This window comes from Corvus kubaryi, unplaced genomic scaffold (assembly GCF_017639235.1).
Source record: "Corvus kubaryi isolate FWS band 111438036 unplaced genomic scaffold, C.kubaryi_AGA036_p1.0 133, whole genome shotgun sequence".
In the NCBI taxonomy this organism is placed as follows: Eukaryota; Metazoa; Chordata; class Aves; order Passeriformes; family Corvidae; genus Corvus; species Corvus kubaryi.
In genome coordinates this window covers 21,265,370-21,283,673 of record NW_024580667.1, presented here as the reverse complement: position 1 = coordinate 21,283,673, position 18,304 = coordinate 21,265,370, and the positions used below count along the sequence as shown (strand labels likewise).

At 40.6% G+C, this 18,304-nt stretch overlaps 1 protein-coding gene across 1 annotated transcript in view; it reads right to left on the bottom strand.

The window, feature by feature from the left end:
• The window catches only part of COL4A2 (collagen type IV alpha 2 chain), a gene marked incomplete at its 5' end in the record, with an annotated part of 101,423 nt that overhangs the window by 46,038 nt on the left and 37,081 nt on the right, over positions 1 to 18,304 (bottom strand). The window contains 5 exons of the mRNA XM_042032933.1: positions 6 to 41; positions 1,603 to 1,674; positions 2,405 to 2,521; positions 4,645 to 4,689; positions 4,772 to 4,906. Coding sequence (XP_041888867.1) covers positions 6 to 41; positions 1,603 to 1,674; positions 2,405 to 2,521; positions 4,645 to 4,689; positions 4,772 to 4,906 — 405 coding nt within the window. The remainder of the gene's footprint in view (positions 1 to 5; positions 42 to 1,602; positions 1,675 to 2,404; positions 2,522 to 4,644; positions 4,690 to 4,771; positions 4,907 to 18,304) is intronic.

Genomic DNA, 18,304 nt, shown 5'->3' with positions numbered 1-18,304 from the left:
CTTACTGGAAAACCAATGAACCCTGAATCCCCAGGATCTCCCTAAAAAAAAAAAAAAAACAACAAACAACAAGAAGTAAAAAATGCAATAACTTCTATATACAAAATTGAATAAAATATTTTTATCACTCATTAATTTTTTTCTCATTCAAACAACTAATTATAGCATATGATGCTACTCGAACCCTTCCATACAGACGCATTCCAAAGAGATGCTGAGATAACTGAATTTGGGCCACACAGATCTCATGCTTTCTATATATGGTGTAGTTGCATGCAATAGAGTAGCAGAGTACAAAGTTGGCTAGTGAAGTTAGGGACCCAAACTACAAGGCTGAATGATACAACAGACCACACTGAATTTTTTTGTTGAGAAATCCTATCTAACCAGTGGCTTAATTAGGACTATAACCTTAGCTGAAATGCCCAAGCTCATTTTGTGAGTTGCATGGGAATTACTGAGTCATTTTGATTCTCTTCTGAGTCACTAAAAGCATTTGGAACATACTGTTTTCAGTGACCACATATTTTAACTTCAGTACATGCTGAAATGTTTTTGGAAATTAGATCCAAAAATGTTCTAGCCCAAAGACGTTTCAACACACATAAATAATGTGTTATTCAGTCCAAACACCTTCAATCACTTTGAGTAGCATCTTAACTACCTAGTTAATTTGAGTTTAGTTAACAGAATAATTTGTGGAACCAAATACTTTCTGAAATGAATACAGGTGTCACTATCCATCCTTGGCCAAAATGTAGTTGAGCATTTCTTAAACATTACTTAATCATTCCTTAATCATTCCTGATTGCTAACAAGTGCAGATCTGAAGATTTTCTAAAAGGAAAAGAGAATTCCATTAAAAAATACAGGCAACTTACAAATATGTCAAGAGAAATACCTATTTTGGCACGTACTACTGACACAAAACACACATAAACAATGTCAGCAGATCCCTTCTGTGCTGAGTATAGCTCAGCTGTAGCTTTTATATCAGCCACAATTTATACTCTGCATATGTAATCTTATCTCCTTCTCATACCTTCAAATTATGCAAGATTATATATGTATATGAGAAAAAGCTGCAAGTGATTACAAAATAAGTTTTAAGGATTAGACACAGTAAGAGCACCCACTGGAATACTTGAGGTTCACTAAATAAATAAATAAATAAAATATTGAAGGATATTTTACCCTAAGTCAGTCAAACACTTGCATGAAGATTTTACAGAAAAGGTGCTAATAGTAACCAGAATCACTAAATGGACAAAACTATGGCAAAGGAAGGATTTTGCCATGCATGATACAAAGGTAGTCATTGAATAAAGAGCGGAATACTTGACCTACATCATCTACAGTGCCTTTGCAATCCACCTACAGGCTGACTTTCCCTGGAAATAACTGAACGGAGATTTTTTTCCCTTGGATATCAGATAAACTTTGCTGCAACCAGAGAAAGCAGAATCTGCCTTTCAAAGCCTACACAAAATCAAAGTGGGCCTCTTGGGATGTGCCCATCAGGGTATAAGAAAAATGTACTTTCCATCATGTGTGTGAAAAACTGTACTGGGCAAGAATAACTGCTGAGAGTTACAGACGTACCCTGTATCGGCTGAAGATCTCCGGTGCTAATATGTACGGCTCCCCCTTCTGGCCCTTGGGCCCTTGGACTCCCTGGAGGTGACCAGAAAAACCAAAACACACCCTAAGTTTCATGTAATATATGTTAACTTGTAAACAGCTAAGAGTGAAATGAAAAATATTTGTTGGTGTTTTCATAAATATACATAAACATACTGCAGTTTAGAGGCAGAGACTATGCCTAGCTTTGGAAATTTATGGTTTAGAAAAAAGATGTAAACCCTCACAGTACATAAAAGAATGAATTTCTCAATCTGTGGGAGAAACACCCCATTACCTGGGAGTGGTATTATGGGGAACCATGTCCTAGCTAGAACTGATGCTGCACTTCCCAGGGCTGACCTGTCCCCTGGTAAATCCAGGAGCCCCACCGCTCACCTCAGCATGATCCTGTGTATCTCATCATGAAAAGCCAATACTTTGGCCATGGGGCAAGAAAGGAAAGGTTACTTTCATCAGCAGCTGTGAGTTTAATACTGTTTTATTGCTGTTGATTAAAGCTGTACAGGTTTTCCTACAGTAATCTCTCTGCCAGGACCTGTATGAGAGGTATAGCTCTGAGCAGACCTTCTGGCCCTGGCTGCAATTCAATGACTAAACACAGTGCAGTGTGTCCATGCTGAGTCTGCACAAATGCTCTGCTGGGCCAAAAAGCCCCACATTCCCTTCATTAAGATATGTCCCATTAACTTCCAACCCACATGTGAACGAAACTCACTCCAGCAATGTTCTTAGCTTCACGTACTCACTGCCAGCTACTTACAATGCTACCAGGGAAACCAGAGCGTCCGGGAGTTCCTGAGTCACCAGGGTCACCTGTTGTCCCATTACAGCCATCATGACCTGGTTTCCCCCTTGGTCCTGGCTGCCCTGGATGACCCTGTTGAGGAAAAAAATAAGTGTTTATCTATCCATCTGTTTCTAGTTTTCCTTTTCCTCTAGTCACGAAGTATTTAGACATTCTCACATTAAGCCCAAGGCTTGGATCCATGGGAAACTAGGATTTTCAAAGACAGAAACAGACAGTGCCTTTTTTTAATATAGCTGCAGCTTGAACCAGATGCCCCAGACAGCATGAAAAAACGAGTAGTGAAGGACCTTTCAGAAAGGGTAAGAAAGCTATGTTCAATGCAGGCTCTGTTATGCAGAGAACTAAGCCAGATGAGGCTGCTGTGAGGGATCCACCAAGAACTGGGATTGTTAAGCATTTCAGTTCTTCACACTGGAAGAGTGGCAAGAACGGCTCCTCACTGACTTTGAACAGCTTCCAAGCCAGGAAAAAAGTCAAAGATGCTGTTGGAGCTAGATTGAGTGTCATGATGAGGCTGTGAATATGGAAGAAAACAGCAGGGCTCAAAGTTAGGGAGCTGGGGGCACTCCAAGACCTTGACACATAGCCTCTGAAAAGCTACTCTTGTCTCAAACTGGATTTTCACTGCTGTTCCCAGATCACCTTAATTGCTGTTGCTTCTGGTTTGCACTAAGGCTGATGAGAAGCAAATCTTCCCTTGAGCAGCTCTTTCTTCCAGCAGGCTCAGTTACAAAACCCAGAAACTAACATAAAACATTTGTCCCTTCTTTATCTATAGCAAGAGTTTTCTCTTTGCTTTTGCTCCATTGCTTAGAAAAAACAGAAGAATGTCCATGTCCTTACTCAGCTTCACCAAATACTGGCACTCCTCATCCCAGAAGAGATTCAGTCTTGTCACCCTTCTCTCTTGGCTCCCAGCCCCACATCCTAGCACCGTGCCATTGTGGTTTGTTCAGGTATCTATCAACCTGCCTTCCCATGGTCAGTGTTAAGACTTGGCCTGAAAAAACTGGTTGGGAAATGTAAGGGTGCTTGAAGGGCAGGGGAGCTTGAAGAGAGGACACAATGAAAATCCAAGTTCAAGTACTGTCTGAAGGTATTTATCCCTCACAAGGCAATGTGCAGAGGCCAGGGAGGCAGGGCTGAAAAAGAATACATGCCCAGGTAAGAGAAGCAGTCCAGCTATAGCAACACCAGGCTTCACAGGGGAGCAATTTACTCTGCTTCCCACGATGTTACAGTGCTTAGAAAGAAACTCAGCATGATGCAGTGAGATTAACAAGATCCTTGGCTCAGGAGTGTTAATAGAAATGGCAAATATGGTTTTCTTTTTTTCCTTTAAGAGTGAGAAAGAGGGAGACAAGGAAGATTGTGAGAGAGAAATCCCTGAAACTTGATAGGAAGCTCTTCTAGAAACAAAAGAGGGTAAAAGCAGAGTGGATGTGGATGCGTGGGCTGCAAAGCAGGGCCCTGGTGTCAGGGAGCACTACAAAGGAAACCCAAGCCTGGGAACTCTGTCCAGGGATTCCAGTGACTCAGATTTCTTTGTTATTTTATGACACAAGATGTAAAGAAGTGTAGGCTGGGAAAATACTGTGCTGTGAACTTTACCCGGTTTTCCTCTTTGAGTGTTTCAGTTTCATGGACCTGGTCAATTTGTTCAAAGTTTTACACTGTTTAGTGCTCAAGAAGTTTTTAAAGACAATCTCAAGCATGCCATATGCTCTATAAAGCAAATTAAACATAGTTAGTATTCTTAAAATCACTGGTCTTTATACACACTTTCCAAATCAGAAAAAAATAGGAATGACCCACTCGTGTCCTTCGTTCACAAGCTTAAGAGTTGTGAAGCACTTATGTCACAGGTCTTTCCTACAAAAGAACATAGCTGGGTAACCTCCAGAGACACAGGAAATGTCTATCCTTTTCTGTCCCTTTTACAAGGGGATTTCTCCGTAGGACAAAGCAAATGGACCTTAATTACCTGAGGGAATGAGATGGAGCACAGATTCTGCTCTTTTGTTGTGTATCTGTAGTTCCACTCACTTCAGCAAATGGCCTTAGCTGAAGAGTGTGTATGTGGCTGATGTAGAATTTAAGCCAGACATTTTAATTAAATTACAAAGGCTTTAAGCTAGCCTGCAATATTTGCAGTTGGTGATTTCTTAAAGATGAAGTAACCTGCTACTTACAGGAATGCCATCTGCCCCGGGGAATCCAGTGACTCCTCTTTGTCCCTAGAGTGAAACAGCACAATTAAAATGATGTTCTGCCCAGCATTTTGCTTATTAGCTAAAGCATTTGATATTCAAAAGTTACCACTTCTCCTTTGGGTCCAGTTATTCCCGGGTATCCTCTTTCACCTTTGTGGCCTTTGGGACCTTGCACTCCTGGGATCCCCATCAATCCTGGTGGTCCAGTGAATCCCTGTGATCCAAGAAGTCCTGGCTGGCCCTGATAAAAACAAGAAAACAGCATTTACATAGGAACAGTTTTGATGCATGAAGCTGGATAAGTTATCACTGCTGCAATGGAGTCAATCTCTCCAACAAAAAATAAACACAGAATTTCTTTCCTTCCCAGTAGGCCAGGCTCTTTGATAAAAATCATCTGGAAACACCACACAGAGAAACTCCAGCAGCAGTGACTACATTGCACATGTGGTCACAAAATTAACACATCGGTATTAGCATTCAAATCAATATTCACTACTTCAGTATTTATGGCCACTCTACAAAAAAAATGTTTTCTTTGGAAGGAGGTTTCTCAAGAGTGATTCTCCTACAATACAACGTATGATGCTCCAAACAAGTAAAATATGCTTAACTGTGAAATTTGTTTATTGGCCGTATTTATTACAAGTGGAGTCTGATATTTAACGGCAGGAATTTCTGCCCCTTTAGTGATGATATTTCTATTCAGCAATGGAGCCTGAAAATGATTGGACATGCATGGATCCTCACAGGTTGAAGAGTTGCACACAGGGCTCCCCAGTCATTCTCCCTTCCAGTGCTGGTTCGGCTCTTCAGGCCACTTCAACCATTGTTTAAAAATAATCCCTGTTGGCTGCCAGCATCCCAAGGCTCAAAAGGGGAAAAAACAAATTTGAAACGACACAATGGTGGTTTAAGTAATGGATTGTGACAGTATGTCTGAGATCTGTGAACTGAAGTATTTGAATATCATTCCAGATGTAGCGTCACTGAAGGCACATATGTTTTACATGTACTCACTGCACTAATGACATTAATACTAAATTGCTGCAATCTTTTCTGGAGAAATATGCTTTAAATGGGGCAAAGCACCATTTATCAAAACATTCAAATTAAAAGTCAAATCTAATGAAAGTTGTTTTTAAAATGCCATTAGATTTTCTTCACAGACCAGGCTGCAACAGCATCAGTATCTCACAAAAGAAGAACTAAAGCAAACCATGAACAAACACATACATATTTATACAAAAAAGCTGATAAAAAAATACTACCTTGTTTTAGTATAAAATACTTACAGTCTTGCCCATGCCTTCAAAGAAAGAGCTAGAAGATGAATGTAATTCCTGTTCAAGAATACAACTTCATTTAATGCCATTGAGGTGGAAAGAGGGCAGTGTGGGTACTTGAAAAAATGAACCTGAAGATATCCTAATTTCTTTGGACCGGGAAGTTGTAGCAGAGATGCTGAGCAATGCCTTACTGATATTAGGCAAATTTATTTTAGTCTCATAGTCTCATTTGTGATATACTTTAAAAACTTCATAGTCAACAACTATCTAAAATAAAAATTTATCTGTGCTATAGCTGTCTTCATACCACATACCCCAAAACAACACTATGACTGAAACGCAGCTTACTTGTAGCTTTAACAACACATCAATTTTCCACACTGCTTTCACGTAAAATGGTTGTCAAAACACTTGGGGTAGGTTTTGTATTTTAAATCTTATTGTATGATATCAGTCCATATTGAGAAGCTGACACAGCCAAACCAAGTACAGAACTCAGTGCAAGTCTTTTTTTTTGGAAGAAGACTAGGAATGAGCCAATATGAAGGCTGAATTACATGGAGTTCCTTGGGACAAGCCACCAGGATGGATCTCGTACAGTATGGCTCTTTTGCTCTACTGTTGTGATTGATTTGACAAGACTGATGGTTCAGGAGCACTGCCAAAGGATGCCATGAATTTAAGTGTTTGAGCTGCCAGTGTGAAAGAGAATTCCCTCTGCTTACAACCAAACCTGACTTTATATAGCATCCCTACTTTTAAACCAAATCTGCTCATGTGGGTTATTAGGTGCTAGGAGGCCAATGTCTTTTCAGATTAACAAACTGAGAAGGAACAAAGATTACGTGAATACATCTAAAACATAAAAGAACTCACATTGGTAGGAGGCATATGCATCTGAACAAGCAGCTGCTCATTTCCTTATGCCAGGCACAGCTAGCTACTACAGATGCATCTACCTCCACAGCACTAGTTTTTAGTTTTCTTAGAACACAGTGAATCTCTAAAAGTTACTCTGTGGAGGTGCAGATCACAGTAGACATATTTTCCAAGTTGCCTGACTCAAGTGGAAAGATGCTGATTAAAAGCACTAGAATAATGACTTAAATCTGAACCAGAATTTTTCAGTGTGAGTCCCAAGATCAGGAAAAAGAAGTTCTTTCTTATGTCACATTCTCTCCACTTTTCTTACATACTATGGCTCAAAATTTAAGTATATAGGAATTGACAGAATACATATGAGCATGCCCCATGAAATTGCCTTTTTAGGGAAATAGAAATTTCCTTCATTAAAAAAATGGAGTCTGTGATCATTTTGTTTGTTTGGGTTCTTTTGGTAGAGCAGTATAAATTCCTATGCAAATATCAATCAAAAATATTTCAATTTTACTATAAAGCCTTAAAACCTCATTAAATGCTTAAGGTAGTTTGTTTTTCCTCATGCACCCAAAGCTAGAAAGGAACCTTTAAAAGGGTTCAAAAAGGATGGAAACATGTCCCATACATTTGCAAAGAATACAGAAAAACTATTCAAATTCATTTGTAGAGATTTGAGTTGGCTCCAGTTGCATTTAATTTCTGAAAATGAACATTTCAGTTACTTCTGCAAAGGAAGGAATACATGGATTCTGTGCACTGAAAATGCCACTTCATTTTTGGAGTACCCGAAAGCCAAAATAAATCAAATTCCAAAGCCCACTCATCCTCCTGAGATAAGCAAACCATCTCGTTAGTGCCCCTCTACACCCCTTTAGTGGGCGGCTGTCTGGAGGCAGAACACGTGTAAAACTTTTCATTGCGGTTTCTGATAAAAGGCTGGTTATGTTCAGAATTGTCAAATCTGTGCCTGGCTTTCCATGGGGACCATGCAGAGCTGTACAGTTCAAAGGTGATATTCCATGGAACATGGTTACCTCTCTAATTCCTACATCAGATACCACTCTCCCACTTGCAGTCCCATTTTCCTATCTGGTGTGGAGGAAGAAATAAACAAGGAATGGAAAACAAGTAAGAGGGCTGGGCATCAGCACCCCTTCCCCATGCTTTCCTGATAATTATCTGGTCATTTGTTTGTTGAGGAATATGGGTTATTTAATATTATTTGCAATAAAGACAAGAGAATAGATCCTTATGGGACTAGTTTAACACAAGGCTAGAGTCAGAGCTAGGGAAATACTTAATACCACGACAATACTTGTGTAATTATTCAGCCAATTAGTACCTTGGCTTGTTAACTGAATTAACTTTGCTAACCTTTGTTAACTCAGACTTGTCAGCTTTAACTCTGCTTCCTTTATCTTAGGTCTTTTGTTGAACAAGTATGTCCCCTTTTCATTAGCAAGTGACCTGAGAACATTCTCTCTTTGGCAAAGGTCACTGGGGAGATTTAAGCAAAGACAATAAGTTTGAAAGGTTCAGTCAAATAACGCATGATTCAATTATTAGTCACAAATACCCCTGTGTGACACATGCCGCACATGGTACTATGCCTGTGCTCCTGGAGGGTCGGAAATCCTAGAAAATTCTCCAAAGCTGTAAAATTGTGCCTGACTTAAAATTTCCAGGTCTTAAAAAAAACCCAAAAACCAAAAAAAACAAGCCTAGGGAAACATATCATCCTTGTCATATTTTAGAAAACTCATGAAGTACTTCCTCTTGAACACACTCTGGCTCACAGCGCCCTTCCCATTTCACTAGGGTGAGCTGGACCTCTTCCCTAATCCAGAGCATGGCACTATTACCCCATACCACCCACCACAGGAGTTACAGGCCAGTGCTAAGAGGTTCACTGAAGTGTGTGTGGAATGCCACAGCCAGCACCTCTGAGAGAGCGCATAAAAAGAAAAGGAAAAAGTGGGCTGATGGAATATCTTGAAGACTAACAAGAAGTCCTTTTGTTGTTTTTCATACAAAACTTCCACAACTGTTTAGTCGAATTACAAAGCTCCCAATGTCAGGATGTGGGATATATACCTAGATAGGCAGTCCCTGCTTTGCTCTTCCTGCAACTTCAGCTGACTGGAAGAGGTCTCGCAAAACTCTTGTGGCCAGCCCAGATACTGTGAAAAAACTATTTACAGAGAGGAGCAAAGGTTGGAAATTAGAAAGCCTAGAGGAAATCTCCCTAGAAAATATTTGCCATGTTATATATACATTGTCACTTGTCCAGTGACATGCATGAAAGAAAATGCTGCCAAGGTTGTGACTGAATTTAATAACTCCATTTTGCAATTAAGTACTAGTGGATGTAAGAAGATCCTGATCAGACTTTTAAATTTGTACTTAATGTTCATGTTTTGCAGCTTGAACTTTAATTTTCAGTTCTTTTATGATCACTCAGATGAAAGAGGTATGTTGCAATACTTTCTTCCTTTTAATTTACTGTTAAATTTACAGTGTGGAAACAAAATTGACAGGGGAGGGTGTGCTAATTTTGAGAGCAACCAAATGTTTGGTGTGCTATACAAACAAAGATGCAATAAATGACAGTACCAAGGTTTTAAAATACAGAAATCATGAATTGCTGAGAAATCCACCTACCAGGGTGGAGATACAAAGATAGGAGAAAACTGTTGATTTGCAATAAAGGGGAGAATGAATCCAAGTTTCTACAAAGCTTCCCAGCCATTGAGCCCATTTCTCCATGTTTCATTACAGACAGCCATTTTGCAATTGCTTCTGGTACATGGAATGTGATGATTCAGTATTCCCCACACGAAAACCAGCCTTGTAGACCATCATTTCTTTTAACAGTGGACAAAAGGAAAGGAGGTTAATTTCCTGACATTTTGAAAAGGTCATTGGTGAAAGGACAAGTTCATTTCCTGAGGGAAGGGTGATCTGACCATGACAGACAAGCTGGAGCTGGGATTTTTTGTAAGAGCGCGTAGTCTGGAACAGTCCCTCTAAGAACAGATGGGGAAAGGACGTGACAGCAAGGACCTCAGTGCACTCCTACTCAGTGAGACCAGCAAGCGGAACAGAAAGCAACTCACCAGGGAACAAAATAATTTATAAGGAAAATGAGCAACTTTTGAGCTGATTGAAAGTGCTAAGCCAGGAAAAGTCATCCCCCCAGGCACACAAGAAAGAAACAGAAAAGTTTTTAAATATAATGCTGGCAAATGTGGAAAACTGGATGTAAATGTAGGGAATTTGTGATTCTTTCAGCTGATTTTAATGGATGTAGTGCACTAAAGTAATCACTGACCCCAAATAAAAAATGTATGATCTTAGTGCTCCAACCACCCCCAAAGATATAAATTACAAGGAAGAACCTCAAGAACCCTGCTGTGGCACACAGAGTCAGACTAGGATGGGCATATCACCTGGCATTTCTGCTGGAGCATAAATCCAGGAGGTTATCTAGGAGTTTATGGATTAAACGTACTAGAGGGGAATACTAGGGGAAAGGTTTGGGGTTCAGCTCCATGAAGTGCACATTTTGTCAGAAACACTTCACCTATGGGGTTGCACCACTTTGGGCTGGGAGGCAGAGAAAAGCAGACCACATGGAGCACCTGCTGCCACCGCATGGTTTGAGTCAGCAGCTGCTTCTGGCAGCACTGGGCCGCCCAGTATGGACAGACCCCCAGAGATCCCCAGACACGGATGAGTACAACATCTACCATGACACAGAAGAAACTGGAACATTTCTGTACCTTACATCATCATGTTGTACACTGATGATGTAGTTTGAATGGTTCCATCCACCTCAGCAACTCAAGAGTTTTGTTTAAGCAGGATTCAAACAGTTTTGTAATTCCACCTAGGAAGAATAGATCAAAATGATGCATGGAAGGGTAGAAAATGCAAATACACAGGGCATAACACAACCAATGCTAGCCACTGGAGAAAAAGATCATCTGAGAGAAAAAATCCTGAAGTTTGTGCAGTCTTGGTTGTTACTCATATTAGTATGTTACTTTATTTCTGTGTCTTCAGGACTGTAGTAATGACCACTTTCCAGAAGACAGATGCCTTGGAACAGTTTGCAGTGAGCATTCAGAAGCTCCTCACTAGATGGCACCAGCCATTGCTGCTGCATGCAGCCCCCACCACTGCAGGTGAAGGATTCCAGACCACGGTAAAACCCTCAGGAAATCTGATAAGGAGTTTAGATAGGGTCAAACTGTCCTTGATTGAGGTCTAAGGCAACAAAAGCAGCAGGTTTCTGGCAAAATGTCTGTCACTGAGATAGCTGGGAAAGTGCAAATGAAATGGGATGAAATGCATCATGCAACTGAGCAGCATGTCTGCCTGAAGCGAAGGTGTTCCATCATTCAACCTTTATTCTGTGTAGCAGAAAAACTTGGTCTTCAATGAGAAAAACTTATTATTTTACTTCTTCAATGGATATTTACACTTAGTGTCATAGGCCTGAAAAATCTCCAATTTATCTTCTGAATCTGTATTTTTAGTGTTGTCAGAGACTGAAACAATTCATGCCTCAAACATTGATATAAAGTTTTGCTCATTATAACAAAAACTGTATAAAGAAGCTAAAACCAAAGAAGCTTCCCTGAGGATACTTGACTGGGGCTTTGGACTGTAAGTTAAACCACTAAGATAAGATAAAGAGAAAACCCATTCTTTCATCGTCTCAGGCCTAGGAAAAAACAAACAAGGAGGAAGGAGAGGAATGCATCCACAAGAAAGCCAAATGCAGCAGAGATTCTTCCCTGGCTGACTTTGGGGTGGGGGACACCACAGCCACAGAAGCCAGGTTTGCACAGACTCCCCCCCCCCCCCGAAATGAGGCAGGAGGGGGAGGAGGTTTGGGGTGTAACCTCTGGTTAGAGGCAGTGAACACCCATCCTCCCTTACACAAACTGGCCCAACTGCAGAACCCCCAAGCCCACAGGCTGTGTCCATGGGACATTCATGTGAGAGGCAGCTGAGGGGGTGTCATAATCCATGAAAGACCCCCCGAAGTGCCCCCTTGAGTCATTCCTGAAGCCTTGCACCACAGGACTGCACAAACCTAGAGTCTGCTGTAAGAGACAATGGCAAACTCCCCCCGTCCAGCCCCGCCAGGGAGGTGCCTGGGTTTTCCTACCTAGCCTAAGCTATAGTAACCCATCAAATTCTATGCCTTTTGGGGGGACCTTCAGCACCAAGAGACCAGCTGGAGAGGATCAACAGAGCATTGCTGGGATCCACAGAGTGGTGATATTTTCCTTATTCTGTCCCTGTCACTCTCTTTCTGTCCTCCCCACCTATTTTCTTTCTTTCTATTTTTCTCTTTCTCTCTCCCATATTTACTATCAAATAAAACCCATACTATTGTCACTGGCATATGGTCTTGTTTGAACCTTAATTCAGGCAGAGGCATCTCTAAGAACTTTAATTACTGGATCTTGACAAGTGTAGGGTTGGCATTAACTTCTGCCACCACACTGATACCAAAAGGGGAGCCTTATTCTGATATTTCAGACATTTGGTAACAACATGGTTACCAGTGTACCATGGTACCAGGAAGAGATGGACTTCTGTTGTCTAATTAGAATATTGATAAGCAAATCAAACAAACATTTCTGTTGTGCCTTAAGCTGTGTGATATTCAATTCTTAAACACAGAGTAGCACTGAAAGAGTCAGCAGGCTTTAAATATAAAAGTACATAACTAATGGTGAGTTCTACTTTTTTTTTCTGTTTTGCTACTTTAGAGGAGGTTATTTAGCTGAGTTTCACATTCCAGCTCTTATTCTCAGAAAAGACTTTCCTTCTCATTTTTTAAAAAGCTTTTTTTATTTATAAGAAAAGTAAACAAAAAAATTATAACGTTCGTTAAAAATAACTAAAAAATTAGGCTAGTTCAGCCTAGTGGCATGGTAAAAATCTGCTGTTCTTTTAAGTACATTGTCTGGACATACGACATTTTCTCTCAAGACAGTGGTGACCAAATGACATTAATTCCAGAGCAGTGATTCAGCTTGCAGAAGGGTGGATTTCTTTTTTTTTTCATTAAGGAAGGAATACACATTAAATCTTCATAAAAAAGGAACTATGAAAGCATTCTCTTTACCAGAAGCCACATCCCTTTTCTGTACTCAGTAATGAAATAATTTTGTACTGTTTTCTGTTCCCACGGTTTGATCTAATTTGTGATCTTCCAGAAAGCGGCTATGTCACCCAAGAAGATAAAACATGTGCAAAAGTAAATATATGCTGGAATGTAGGTCAAGAACTCAAAAGAACCAGTTAATAGTTTCTTCATGTCACAAAATACACAGGAGTAAATGTCAGAAATGCTTTCTGTGCTTTGCAGTGCTTCTGTAGCAAGAACAATAGTGGGACCACAGCAATGGTCTCTCAAAGAAAAGCATCAGAAAGGTCAAGTCTAGACAAAACCACACGAGGATTTCCATACTAACCTTCAAAAGGTTAATGCATAGAAAGGAGAAGATGGAGGTGGACAAGATGTGGGAAAGAAGCATTGGGCAGAGGCAAAGGGTAGTTTTGTTTGCTGACTCAGTAAGGGGATATCTCTGAAAGTACAAAGCAGAATCCCTGCTGAAGTATGGCTGCACAGACAAACTGGGAAATTCAGGATCAGAATTAAGACATATATTAGCAAATATATCTCTCCTGTGAGCATGATCTACTGAATTATGTAAGAAGACTTGGAATGACTTGAAAGGTACAGAATTTATTTTAAAGTATTGTATTTATGAACAGATGTAGACATTTATCTACATACAGTGTAGTCATCAAAAGCTCCCATCAGGTGCAGGTGATATCTCATGGCATGATAGCCTAATGCAGATATTCAAACTAGGTAGAACAAATGCACCTGAATGTGCCCATTTTTCTTAAGTGTCTAGAAAAGGGGCCCAGGTCTCTAGCTCAAAAGTTGACCTCACATCATTGCTTTCTAAACTGTGCAAGAAGGCAATACCCCAAAAGATCAAGTCCTGAAATTGTGGATTTAGCAGTTAGAATAAAGACTGAAATAAACTGGATTGTGAAAATCATGCTGCGTGAAAAAGGAGCGGGATATAAATGCAATAAATTTACTTAACTTGACAGGCAATATATAGCAGAACTGTTGCTACTGGTGGTACAAAACAGTAGGATTTTGTTGGGAGTGAGAAATATTTCAGCATAAAAGAGTAATCAGATGATAATGTTGAGTGCTCAGAAGCATATCCATTTATTCCATCTTGGCCTGAGTAGAAGTGCAGTTAACAGAGCTACTCACTTTACGTTGGTTAAACTGAGACTACCAAGCTAAGACAACTGTAAAATCAGAAAAAAACCTACTTCAGTGACATGTAAATCCTGCCCCTTTGACTTCCAGCTAAATTCTGTTTTTAAGAAAGAGGTAACTAAAGTTAAATTTGGAGATGTTACTTTGAGTGAACTTGAATGAACTTGAATGAGTTAATGATGTTTTACAGAACACTAAAATGACATTGATTTATACTTGTCAAATGTTCATTACTACGTAATTAACTGGAGAAGCTTAGTTTGATAGTCAACCAAAAATTTGCCAGAGAGGAAAATCACCTTGCCAAATATGCTCTTATAACCAGACAAATATCACACTGATGGGTGTGGACAAGGAGCAGGAGGAAGCAGGGAACTCCCAGTTACTCTGTGACATCTGCTGTATCATGCTCATGTAAAGGAGCAGTCTTTGGTCATGATGCCTATTAAATGTGTGATTAAGCATTTGGAGGACAGTGAATGCCTTATATGTTTTTAGCACAATGAGTATATTTATAGAACAAAATTCTGTTCATTCAACATGGGTTTTTGCAGGATTAAAAAGCCAAAAAATTTCCAGGGCACCATAGAATGCAGTGCAATCTTCCTACTCTGCTAGTATCTGCATCAAAAACAATTTTTTTTTTATTCTTTCCATTCATTCCATTCATTTTATTACCATCATAATATTAAGATAACTGCTTTCTGGGACTTTTAAAAGGCCTACTTCACACATATTGCTAAAAATTTAGATAACACAGTCGGTTGGATAGCTGTAAGGTTGCTGCTTGGCTAACTGGGCTTCTCAAGGCAAGACAACAACCAGCACCTGCTTGAGTTAGAACATTCAGTCATAGACACAAGAGCCAATCTGCCAGCCCAGTTGCTTTCAAATGGCTTTCAGTGGTGTGTGGGAGTGTTCTCAAGATCCTAAAATTCAGGAAGTTCAACACAGATGTTTTCTGTCAGTAGGCGTTGGAAGCACCAACAGTAACATCTGTTCACTTTTCATATTTGTGAGAACATTTTTTTTTTGGTCCAAAAACCATTCACTGTTGAAATTTCCAAATTGTGCAACTGGCCAAAATGTTAAGCTCATTAGGCTCCATGAGTTTAAGAGTATGTGAAAATTAAAACCCCTGCAGGAGTTCAGCCTATCGTATGCCAATTTTTCCATTCTGTGTTCTTCTGTTTAAACAAATGCATAACTATTTTTGTGGTGGGAACAGCTATCAAAACTGATTTGATCATGAAAATAGAAGTTACTACTGGCTGTTTTAACCATAGAAAGAATTTAATTCTCTTACAGAGGCTGTGACTTTTTAGTAATTTGTGTATTGGGATACCCTCTCCACACGGGAGCGCAGAACACATGTTCTAGCAGCATGTACAAGGGACTTGGTACAGACCCTCACACTCTGGTCATGGGAATTTACAGCTTGGGACAGTCTCCGAGTTCCCAACAAGGCCAGATGATTGGCTCTGAACCACCAGGAAGGACAGGGGGCTTTAAGGCAGATGCGTGCAACAATATGAAGAGTCATTGTTGATACAGAATCAGAGACATCTTTTTTTTCTCCTAACCCTTCTAGACAGATGTGTCTCAAGAGCAGTGGGGTGCTGTGATATCATCTGAATGGAGTTTGTACAGTTGTTTCCTCTCCATGATTTCCCAGCCTTGATGTATCAATGCAAATGCTCTAGAAATTTCAGTAACTGGGACCCTGTTGAAACCTGCTGTTGAGTCAGCTTACACTGAAGCCAAATCAACCCTTATGCCTTCCAGTGTATGTGGCTTGTTAACGTCACAAACGTTCTAACACAATCACTTTGATGGTCGTTAAGCTGGGCCTGCCTTCATGTTGGGTTTGGCTCCAGAATCAACCAAGAGTCTAAATAATCTGTAATCTATGAGAAGTCTTGCCATCTTCAGGCAGTAAACAGAAATACTCAAAATTAAACCGAAATACTCAAAATTATCAGCAGTTGTCTTTTATATCATACAATTATATTCCCTGCAGAGATGCACAAAACGTTTTTACAGGCTGGCAGTACTAGATCAAGCTGAATGATCACCTAGGGAAGCTAAATTATTTGGGGAAATTATTACGGCAATCAATTACTTGGAGAACTCTCTGTGATTCTGTGAAGCCTTTTTTTTTTTTTCCTTTGAATCATGAAGGAAATAGTTCTGTATCATCTACCTGAAAAAAAATGAATGTAACTTGTGATAACACTCTTGGAGAAGATCAAGGGCGGAATATAAAATTGAACAGAAAGGTTCTCCAGATCCATCACAAAATATCTAGCTTTTCTGGTATACTCAGCTTGAGGCAGCACTAATGGGGGCCAAGAGTGCCCACACATCTTCTGCAGATTCCAAAATCTCATCGCTCTCGGGAAAGGATGTTCTGGAGAACATCAGCAGCAGACAGTTCCACAGCTGTTTAAGGAGAAAGACTATTTATCATTTCAAATGTTGATTTCGAAAGCTACTGGAATTTTTTTAACCATTTATTGTAGGCAGTATGGGCTATGGAGCTTCTTCAGCAGAGGACTGGGATAAGAATCAGAGCAAACCATTTTGTTTGATCATAAAATCACAGAATGGTTTGGACTGGAAGGGACCTTAAAAATCATCTAGTTCCAACCCTGCTACCAAGGGCAGGAATACCTTCTGCTACATCAGACTGCACAAAGCCCCATCCAACCTAACCTTGAAAAGTTCCAGAGATGGGGCATCTACCATCTCTCTGGGCAACGTGTTCCACTGCCTCACCACCTTCACAGTAAAGAATTTCATCCTAATATCTAATTTACACTTGCCCTCTTTCAGTTTAAAGCCAATACCACATGTCCTTGTGAAAAATCCCTCTCCAGCATTTTTGTAAGCATCCTTTAGATACTGGAAGGCTGCTAAAAGGTCTCCCCAGAGCCTCTTCCCCAGGCTTAACAGACCTAAGTCTCTGTTCTCATAGGAGAGGTGTTCTGGCCCTCTGATCATCTTTGTGGCCCTCCTCTGGACTTGCTCCAACAGGTCCATATCCTTCTTATCTTGGGGGCCCCAGAGCTGGGCACAGCAGTCCAGTGTGGATCTCACCAGAGCAGAATGCAGGGGGAGAATTACCTTCCTCAACCTGCTGGTCACATCACCTGTTTTTGATCCAGCCCAGCAAGTGTTGGCTTTGTGGACCGCAAGGATGCAGTGTTGGGTCATGTTGAGCTTCTTGTCCACCAACACCCCCAAGTCATTCTCCTCAGGGCTGCTCCCAGATGCAGCACCTTGTACTTGGCTTTTTTTGGCTTCGTGAGCTTTTCACACTGCATGTCATCCCTTCCCTCCAGCATGTTGACCACACCACACAGCTTGGTGTCATCAGCAAACTTGATGAGGGTGCACTCAGTCCCACTGTCCATGAAGCTGACAAAGATGTTGAACAGTGCCGATCCCAATACCAACCCCTGAGGAACATCACTCAGCACTGCTTTCCACTCGGATATCGAGACATTGACTGCAGCTCTGTGAGTGTGTCCATCCAGCCAATTCCTTATGGTCCACCTGTCAAATCCCTGTCTCTCCAGTTTGGAGACAAGGACCCTTTACTCCTTTTCATTCTGCAGATACTGAGGGAGTGAAGGCACTGCTAAATTTTAACGGCAAGTTGCTTTTACTTGAAGCACATGCCATTAGCTTGAGAGGTCTTGGAGAAAATTAAGGTTGCTCTCTAACTGGTAGCAAATGCAGGTAATGTGGAGGAAAACAGAAGCCTTCCAGACAGGGAGAAACAGTAGAGGGAGCCTATGTGTTCCATCAGAACATCAGAGAGACCGCTAAACAATTTGTCGTAACTATTCATCTGGGTCCCATCACTGGGGACTGGTTTTGGGCTTCAGCTTGAGGAAAGTATCCTCAGTATTTTAGATTCTGATTTTAGAGTGTCTCTAAGCTTTGTTAAATTAGTGCCTTCTTGGCTAAAACACAGTCTGCTTACAGGATTAGCTGTGTCAAAGGAATCACTGATGTGCAGTGATGTGCTGTCTTTGTGAACTTAAAATGTCCTTGCAGAGATGCTTCCATCAGTCTAATGGGAGAGGCTGCATTTATCAACAGGGAAATTGAACTGCTGGTGGTGAAAGGT